The sequence below is a fragment of the Pyrgilauda ruficollis genome, unplaced genomic scaffold (genome assembly GCF_017590135.1).
Source record: "Pyrgilauda ruficollis isolate IOZ18807 unplaced genomic scaffold, ASM1759013v1 scaffold9, whole genome shotgun sequence".
NCBI classification, from domain to species: domain Eukaryota; kingdom Metazoa; phylum Chordata; class Aves; order Passeriformes; family Passeridae; genus Pyrgilauda; species Pyrgilauda ruficollis.
This window is the reverse complement of record NW_024531043.1, coordinates 9,125,800-9,135,291: the sequence shown is the minus strand read 5'-3', so window position 1 is coordinate 9,135,291 and position 9,492 is coordinate 9,125,800. Positions and strand designations below refer to the sequence as shown.

The 9,492-nt window shown below is 50.1% G+C and overlaps 1 protein-coding gene across 1 annotated transcript; it reads right to left on the bottom strand.

Annotated features, from left to right (window-relative positions):
- Positions 1–231: 231 nt before the first annotated feature.
- Positions 232–9,453, bottom strand: TFIP11 (tuftelin interacting protein 11). Its single transcript, XM_041488353.1, has 12 exons — positions 9,111–9,453; positions 7,681–7,834; positions 6,860–7,016; positions 6,243–6,370; positions 5,612–5,764; positions 4,433–4,942; positions 3,531–3,637; positions 3,129–3,297; positions 2,699–2,942; positions 2,008–2,150; positions 1,382–1,547; positions 232–811 (listed from the first exon to the last, which is right to left on the bottom strand). The coding sequence occupies exons 1-12, from the start codon at positions 9,305–9,307 to the stop codon at positions 456–458; spliced, it is 2,484 nt and encodes an 827-aa protein (XP_041344287.1). The 5' UTR covers positions 9,308–9,453; the 3' UTR covers positions 232–455.
- Positions 9,454–9,492: the final 39 nt, after the last annotated feature.

Sequence of the window (9,492 nt, the reverse complement as noted above, 5' to 3'; positions counted from 1 at the left end):
GTCACTAGACTCAGGGGACTCAGCTAGGTCAGCCCTCACTGAGCTGTTGGAGCAGAGAATGTGATCCCTCCTAACCTGCTGGTAAACCTGTCCCAGGTGGCAATTACAAGTGTCAGTGCTACTTGTTCTCCCTTAGTCTGGCTTCCTGAGTTGGGAAGTCTGGCCCTCCATCCTCTTGCCACTGCCTGAACAGCTCTTCCAATAAAACCATCCTGGCATCCAGCTCCAGTGTCACTATTTACAAACCTGGAACTTTATTCTAAGTGTTACCCAGAAGCTGTTCCTGGCTGGTGACTCAGTCCCCAGCAGGGCCTCACTTGGCCATGTCAATGAGGCTCTGCAGCGAGGTGGGCACCCAGGTGGGTCTCCCCTTCCCCAGAGACCTCACTTGGCCATGTCAATGAGGCTCTGCAGCGAGGTGGGCACCCAGGCTGGTCTCCCCTTGCACAGAGACCTCACTTGGCCATGTCGATGAGGCTCTGCAGCGAGGTGGGCACCCAGGTCTTCTCCCCTTGCACAAACACCACGCCCCTGTCGATGTAGATGACGATCCTGCCGAAGGTGTAGAGCTGCTTGCCCTCGTGCCTCTTCCCGATGACGGGCATGAAGACGATGTTGTGCTCCTCGGCCTTGGTCTGGATGAGGTCCTTGAAGTTCATGGGCACGGAGCCGGCGGCGGCGCCGATGCCGCGCTGGGCCATGTTCTCGGCCTCGCGCCGCTCCTGCATGGCCTCGTACTGGAAGTCCTTGCGCCGCTCTGTGTGCGTCAGGTACGCGATGTTCTCCCGGGCGCCCGGCTGCATGTACCCACCTGGGGAGAGAACGGGGAGAACACGGTCCTGAGCTGCTGCCAGAGGGAAGCAGCTCCATCCAGGACAGGAATTGGAGGGTGGTGTTCAAGTTTGGGCTCAGAAAGGGAGTTCTCAGTTTTGGAAAGAGGGTGGATTTCCGGTGCTGCTCCCTCAGGCACACCCTTCTCTTTTATTCAGTGTAACTCCCAGTGAATTCCCAATTACCACTTTTAGGTAGTAGGGAGAATCATGTGGAAGGGAACTGCTGGTTCCCTTCACCTCACCATAAAGAAAAAAATACCCAGTAATGACAGTTTTAGAAGTCAAGCCCTAAAGGATGATGTCTGACTGACAGGGCAAGGCTGGAAGAGAATCAGTTGTTCAATGGCCACCAAAATCTGTTTCTGCTTCAGTGCAGCCCAGAACTATTGAGCAGCACCTCAGACATGTTCTTTAAGGACAGAACAAGGCAGAGCCCACTGACTTTCACTCATGGGAGTTCCTGCCATGGTGCCAGCAGGGCCATGCCCCAGTCAGCCTCCCAGTGCTGCCAGCCCAGAGCAGCAGAGCCACCGCCACGAGCCACCTACCCACGCTGGAGGACACGGCCCGGTTCATGATGTCAAGGGCTTCGTTGAACTTGTCTTTGATGGAGGGATGTGCCAGCACCTGGTCTGAGAACATGGACTTCCAGCCCAGGTACCACTTGGTGATCTCTTCGTAGTTGGGGCTGTTACTGAGCCAAGAGCAGAGCACCTGCGGAGCAAGGGACAGGTCAAAAGCAGCACAGGGACGTCTGTGCAGGACAGGCCTCTGCCACAGAATGCCAGAGTCATTTAACATGGAAAAGACTCCAAGAGTATTGAGTCCAATGTGTGACCAATCACCCCGTTATCAACCAGCCCAGAGCACTGAGTGCCACATCCAGGCACTCCTTAGACACCTCCAGGGATGGGAACTCCACCACTTCCCTGGGCAGCCTCCTCCAGTGCCTGACCACCCTTTCTTTCCATGAGGAAATTCCTCCTGATGTCCAACCTGAATCTCTCCTGGCATAATTTACCACTTGGTTTATTACTGCCAGTAAAAGCAGGAACTGTTCCAATGACTACTGAGCTGTGAGTGGAAACCAGCCCAGCTCAGCAATTCCTGGACAGGAATCACTGAAACACTCCCCAGTTAACCAAAACTCTTTCCTCAGCCCTCAGTGTCTCACCTGCAGCCACTTTGGGAAGAAGTGTTTCTCCAGCAGCCCAACGAGGCTGGAGACAGAAATCATCCCCTCCCAGTCGATCACCCAGTAAAAAGCATCCATGTGCTGCTGGTGAGGGTTGATGATGAGCTCATTCAGACACATTCCTGGGAAAGGAAAGGACAGTTACAAAAGAGCCTCACTCAGTTTTATCAGTGCCCTGATGTCTTTCACTACCAATACACAGAACTTGAGCAGCACCTTTTTGTTATCCTAAAGGACAGTGGGGATCTTTGGCTGATCTTGCCACAAAATGGTGCAGCTCCACTTTCAGTGATTACAATTTGCAGCACTTGACTATTTTTTAACAAAACACTTCACTATTTTTTAACCTTTGAGCCTCTTTGCATTACAAAACTCGTGGTGAAACATTAGAACCAAGGAATTCAAGAGTAACAGAGAGACATCTTACAGCCTGGTCCTACCTGACAGTTCTCGGATATTCCTACCAGCTGGAGATGGACGATTTATAAAAAATAAGAAGAAAACCTAGAGAACAACCAGAGTAATTCCTTCTCATCTTTCTGCCTCTGCACAGGACTGGCAGAACATCAGAGGCAAACTTGGTCTAACCTCACGAACAACAATCTCTGATGTAACACCGGCACCAACATTAGCAAGGGTGAAGGTGCCACTGCCAGCACTATTGTCTCACCGAGTTTAGGCACGATGTTCTTGACCATGAAAGCCTCCCAGGAGCCAGGAGTGAACACATCCTTCCAGGGCTGAAGGATGAGCTTGGCAGAGGAGTCGCTGGGGTGCCACTTCTGCAGGGCGTTGGCCAGCTTGTTGCGGATGGGCGAATACAGCGGCTCCAGGCGCGCCTGCATCAACGGCAGCCAGGGGTGGATCCACGAGTGGATCGGCACTGTGTCCGTCAGAGGATTCCAGCTCTCCACCTTGGGGCACAACAGCAAAGATTAAATAAATCCAGCCACCAGCAGCAAGTTTTTTTGAAGCACAAAGAGCTTCCCCGGCTCCTCAATCCATTGGCAGAGGCTGCACATAGGTGTCTGGGAGTTCCAGCTGGAATTCAAACACTGGTTCAGAGCATGGCTTTGCTCTCCCCTGCCCTCTTCTCTCACCTCCTTCTGCAGCTTGGGGAAGATGAGCTGATCCAGAATGTTATCCAGTATCCACACAGGGACAACGTTCACCCAGCTATCCAAGAAATCCACCATGGATCCACAGTTCCTCGGCTGCCACCGCGCCACGATGTTCCTGACATATGGCATCCAGATCTCCCACATCAATCTGGCAAGAAACCCCAAATAAATCAAAGTGAAGCTCAAAGCTACAGCCTGGGCCTAAATAAGCCAAATGGGAGCTTTTAGTTAAAGCTGCTTCTTTTCTATAGCTGCAAACTGGATGTTAACAGGCCCAGCAAGGGAATCCTCAGGAAAAGCTCCCTTGTATCTGCTCTTTTCCATCCCCGAGGAAGCAGCACAGGAAGATGCTGCACAAAGTACAGATCATTTGTTCTTTACCTGTGGAAAGCATCTGTTGACAGGTCTTGCCCACTGTGGGATAACAGCTGATCGTTTTCCAGAAGGTTCTTCCACTTGGCTATGATCTCTGTGCCATATGTACAGTCCTGGGAATGACAAGGCACAAATGGTCCATATCCTTTCCCATTAATTCCAGCTGGGATCTGCACAGAGCAGGCTGAGGGTGTGCTGAGCAGAGCCAGCCTTTTCACCTCCTCTCACAGCAAGCCAGGAGCTTGCAGTCCTAATTCCAGAATCCCACAATCACTCAACTTGGAAAAGAACTCCCAGACCACTGAGCCCAACCTGTGACCCCTCCCCACCTTGTCACCAGCCCAGAGCACCGAGTGCTACGTCCATCATTTCTTAAATGACTTTTAGTAAAGTCCTGCCAGAGAAAAACCCCACCTTACAGTATTAATACACCTCCAGGGAGAGAATAGGACAGTCTGAACTTTTGCAGGTGTACAGAGAGAGCCACTCTATCCCAGCCTAAATGCCACTGAGAACAGACTGTGCATCTCTGATACCTGACAGATAAACCTCTCCTGCTTCTGCTAAAAAACAACAGCTAGACATTTTTCATCAAATTTTTCATCCCAACACTTATAAAAGAGATTGGTTTTCGCCTAACAAACTCCTAAATTTTTACCCAGCAAATGTCTGAGAGTGGGGACAGTACAGAGTTTCATTTTGTCTCTTTTCTTTTTCTCCAGACTGATCAGGAATTTAGAATCCTAGAATCCCAGACTGGTTTGGATTTGAAGAGACCTTAAAGCTCATCTCATTCCACCCCTTGCCATGGGCAGGGTCACCTCCCACTAGACCACACTTGGGACAAAGTAATAAAGATTACTGGAGCCATCAAGTGAGAACTGCAGATAACTCAAACCAACACACACCTTGAGAGGATCCCAGTTCTTGAAGTATTCCTTCATGAGAGGATAAACTATGGCCACTGCCAGGTCCACCCTGTCTGACATCCTGTACTCCTCGTAGTACTTGTCCTGCAGGGTCTCAAAGATCTTTGCACACTCATCCAGGGTCAGAGGGTTCTCACAGCCCGGCTGCATCCGCCGCTCACACTCCTCCACCATGTCCAGCACCTTGCTGAGGTTGCTGATGGCCTTCTCCTCGTGGGACAGCACCTCAGCCATCTTCTGGATCTCGTGGCTGAGGTTGACCACCATGTCCCTCTCGTACTGCAGCTGCCGGTCGCTCTGGATGATCTCCTGCTCCGTGATGTCGATGAGCAGCTGCAGGTTGTGCTCCAGCTCGGGCAGGGCAAAGCCCTGGGGCTTGGAGTCCTTGCCCAGGGGCTGCTGGGGGCTGTCATCTGGGATGTTGTGCTTGTGGCTGATCTGGCTGTAGCTGTAATAAACCTTCTGCTCCCGGCCCGTCATGTCAATCACCTGCCAGCACACAAAACAAATTCTCTAACAAAAAACTCTCAGCTTCAAAAAAGGAGAAAAGCCCTGAGTCCAAACTGAAATCTGGAGATTTCCAAGGACCTTAATTACTCCAGGAGGCTGCTAATGTATACTGTATTTGAACAAGGGGATGGCCTCCACAATGGCCTTCTCCAGACACAAGAAGTCAGAACAAATAAGAGACAATCTGGAATCAGAACCAGAAGAATCTCCTCATCTCATCCCAGTTTCACTGAATGATTCTACAAGCAGTGATCTTGCCATTAGTTACTGCACTTAGAACTTCTACAATTTTGTAAAGATACTTTAATTTCAGATTAATAATTTTATTGAGTGCACAGCAGACAAATCCCTTACTGTCTCTTTGAGGTAGAAGATTGTTCAAACGATCCCAAAAAGGACAACTGTGCTTATAGAAGTGGGTGAATGTTTATTATGACAAATGTGAAACAATTAAACTTAAATTGCAATTAACCCTCTACACACACTCACATCCAGAGCTATTACATGGCTCAGGGATGAGCTCCATGAGGCTGCACAGGCAGCTCCTACGACTGGCTTTACTGAGGTTACCAGTGCCTAAAATGTGCTGGTGACACCAAAGAGCCCAAACTGTTCCTCAGGGGTCACCTCTTGGCTTATCAACCTCACCTTGACCTGGGACAGCTCCTTCTGAGGGGCTGCAAGCTGCTTGCTGATCCTGCCCTTGGCTTTCAGCTCTTCCACTGTTTTGTAGCTGTACTTGGGCTTTTTCTTGCCTCCATTCGGGTCCTTCCGCCACTGGCTGAGCTCCTTCTGAAATTCCTGGACAAAAACAGCAGAATTGAGGTGGCTGCTCTTTGTCACACCTCAAATCTGCCTCTTTTTTACAGGAGAATAACCATCAGGTCAATGACGAATTTGTACAGGAAATAAATGGGAAGTAGAAAAGCTCTTGCCAAACCAGCTTGGATGCTGTGGGGCAGTCACCCACCCTATGGATTAAATGAACAGGATGTTCCTGGTCTTTTTTTTTTTTTTTAATTTAAACAAAAGACAAAGGCTATTTATGTGGGGGACTCCTCAAAGGAGGGATTCTAGCAAAGCTACTGAAATAGAGTGAGCCAGAAACAACAAAGAACAATGTAGTGACAAGGAAGATCTGTCTAAACAAAATCAGTGTGCTCAGTGTTTGGCTTCTTATCTAAAATGAGCCCAAACAGTTTTCTCTGACACAGAAATTAAGAAAACTGAATTTTGTACACACAGCAGAGCAGGGAAACAGCAAGAACCCCAGAAATACCTCCTCAGTTTCCTCTTCTGAGTCCACCACAGGAAAGTCCTGCAAGGACTGCGTGGTCCTCTCGGAGCCATAAGCGCCCACAGCACCTTTGCCTTTCCTCTGCTTGGCCTCGATGGGATTGATGATTCCTGGCAGGATGGGAATGGGGTCAGCAGGAGCAGTTTGTGTGCTGGGAGAGAGCTGAACAGCCAGGCTTTCCCTGTGAGTTACAGCTCAGCACCAACACCCTCCCTGGCACTGCCTCCAGCGCTGTGGCATTTCCAAGATCACCAATTCCCTGTGAAATCACTTCATCCCAGCACACACCAAACTGCCAAAGCACAGCCTTGCTCCCAGCCACATTCCACTGCCTGTTTATTCTGCCACGTAACACAGCATCTCCTTTCCTCTGGGATGACCCTCTTTGGAATTTACTGCCTTTCTTCTTGCTCTTTTTCTCTTGTAAATGACCACAGGTCAGTTTGAACACCCCTGACTCTCACCACAGGACCTGGATCACTGGCAGGAAAACAAGAAGGAAGTTTAAACCACCTGGAGCTGGCAGTTCTTTAAGGAATCCAACCTCTCCCCCAAATTCCCAATTAATAATAATAAACCACCAAACACACTGACAGTACCTTGAGCATTCTTCCCCAGACCCCTTCCAGGGACATATCCCATCTTCTGGAGAAGCTTCTGCCCAATTCCTTTAGTGTGTCTCTCCCAGCTGCCAAAATCCACGAAGGACTTGGAGCCCCCTACGAAGCCTTTCTGGCTGGGTTTGAAATTTCCACCCTGTCAAAAACAAACATGCAAAAACCTGCAGCCCTGAGGCTCCAAATAACCAAGGTGTGCAAAATTCCCCTCAGAAGGTTCTTCCCACTCTGCCCAGCTCACTGGAACCTTGCTAGTGCTTCCTGTGGAGATTCCTGAAATTCCTCAGATGGGAAAGGAAAATCCTGAAAAAATTCTGGCTGACAACCTGACAGTTTTCAGGGTCCACCACCAGATTTAGGTGAAGCTGATTCCTGATTCTTTCTGGTTTTAATTGAAAAGAAGGGTTTGAATTTTAATCTATAACATAACGGATTTGTCTGTTCTGTGAAAGCAGAAAAACAAAGTCTCTGAAAGGCAGGAAACCACAGGAATTCTCTTCTTTAAACCTCCACTGACCAAAAGGAATATTGAGAAAAATGAAAGGACTGATTCCCAAGGACACACAGTTATTATATCAATGTACAGTTATACCAATGATTTATTATCCTGACTTTTGTTTTATCAATGTATTTGTATCAGTGATACAAAATCCAGAGCAAACACTTCCCTTACTGACACACTTGGGTCTCTGGTTTAATATTCCTCCCTTTTTTAGTGCCCTATTACAGTCTCATTGCCCTCAACCACAGCCAGAGTTTCATGAACATAAAACAGAGCACAGTAAATTTCCTGGAGAACTCACTGTTTTTAACTTCTTGGGCACAAACTCCTTGGGAATCTCCTCCTGCTTCACAGGCTTCTCATCATCATCTGAGTCCTCATCCGAGAGCTCCTCGGCGGCCGCCTTCCTCAGCCCAGCACTCACAAAGCTCACGGGGGCCGAGTAATCCCTGGAGCTGCAAAACCAGAGGGAATTCTGCTCATTCCTGGGGGCTGCTGTGCCTTACACCCCTCAAAAATGGGACAGTAAAGGCTGTCCAGCTGCTTAACCCTGCTTTTGCCAGGCAATCCTCATCCTCCCCCCTGTGCTGCAGGGAGTGAGCACAGGGAAAATCTCTGCAGGTGAGGGGGTCCCGAGGGCAGGGATGGGCTGCTCGGGGGGGTGTCTGTAGCCATGACATCTTATGAAAAATCCTTTGCTAGGATTTTTCTCCTATTCTAGCTGAGAAGCCCCAGAAAAGAAATGTAAACAATTAACTATCTGATGGCTGTGGAATGTGGTCTGGACATTGTTTACCAACAGGTGCATCTTGGATTAGTTCCTGTGAGTTGTTTCTACTTAATAATCAAAGATGCAGCTGCGTTGGACTCTGAGAGTCGTGAGCTTTTGTTATCATTCCTCTCCTCTTCTCTCCAGCCTTCTGATTGATCCTTTCTCTCTATGCTTTTAGTATAGTTTTTAGTATAGAATTTTAATATAATATAATATCATAATATAATAAATCAGCCTTCTGAAACATGGAGTCAAGATTCTCATCTCTTCCCACCTCCTGGCACCCTCAAACGCAACCACAGGTGTCCACAGCCGGGAAACACCCAGGGAACGGAGGGGAATAATATCCAGGGAACGGGGGGGATAATATCCAGAAAACGGGGGGGATAATATCCAGGGAACGGGGGGGATAATATCCAGGGAACGGGGGGGATAATATCCAGGGAACGGGGGGGATAATATCCAGGGAACGGGGGGGATAATATCCAGGGAACGGGGGGGATAATATCCAGGGAACGGGGGGGATAATATCCAGGGAACGGGGGGGATAATATCCAGGGAACGGGGGGGATAATATCCAGGGAACGGGGGGGATAATATCCAGGTAATATCATAATATAATAAATCAGCCTTCTGAAACATGGAGTCAAGATTCTCATCTCTTCCCACCTCCTGGCACCCTCAAACGCAACCACAGGTGTCCACAGCCGGGAAACACCCAGGGAACGGAGGGGAATAATATCCAGGGAACGGGGGGGATAATATCCAGAAAACGGGGGGGATAATATCCAGGGAACGGGGGGGATAATATCCAGGGAACGGGGGGGATAATATCCAGGGAAAGGGGGGGAATAATATCCAGGGAGCGGGGGAAATAATATCCAGGGAAAGGGGGAGCTCCGCAGCCGGGGCAGTTCCTGGGGTCCCTGAGCGGGCCGGGAGTCCCAGCCCGGCCGTACCGCTTCCCTCCGAAGCTGGGCCGCTCCTCGTCCGAGTCGCGCTCGGCCCACACGCCGTAGGTGGCCTCCTCCTTGGTCTGGCGGTGTCGCTGCCGGTGCGGGTTGAATTCGTTCTGCAGGTCCCAGTCCGACACCTCGAAGCTCTCCATCTCCACGCCATCGTCTCCGTCCGTGCCGTACAGGTGTGACATCGACATCCTGGCACCGCCGGGATGCCCCGGCCCGCTCAGGGACCCCAAGCCCCCTGAGGAACTCCTGACCCAGGACCCCGGGCCCGCTCACGGATCCCAGCACCGGTCGCGGCCGCGCCGCCACACCGGATGCGCCCCATTCACTTCCGCTTCCAGCAGCGCAAGCCCCGCCCCTAAACCATAGAGTCGCC

Coding starts and splice junctions, on each gene's coding strand:
- TFIP11 (XM_041488353.1), bottom strand. CDS start 9,307: ATGTCGATGTCACACCTGTACGGCACGGACGGAGACGATGGCGTGGAG. Junction 1,548..2,007: donor TCTTCCCAAAGTGGCTGCAG/GTGAGACACTGA, acceptor CTTGCTCCGCAG/GTGCTCTGCTCTTGGCTCAG. Junction 812..1,381: donor GGCCGTGTCCTCCAGCGTGG/GTAGGTGGCTCG, acceptor TTCTCTCCCCAG/GTGGGTACATGCAGCCGGGC.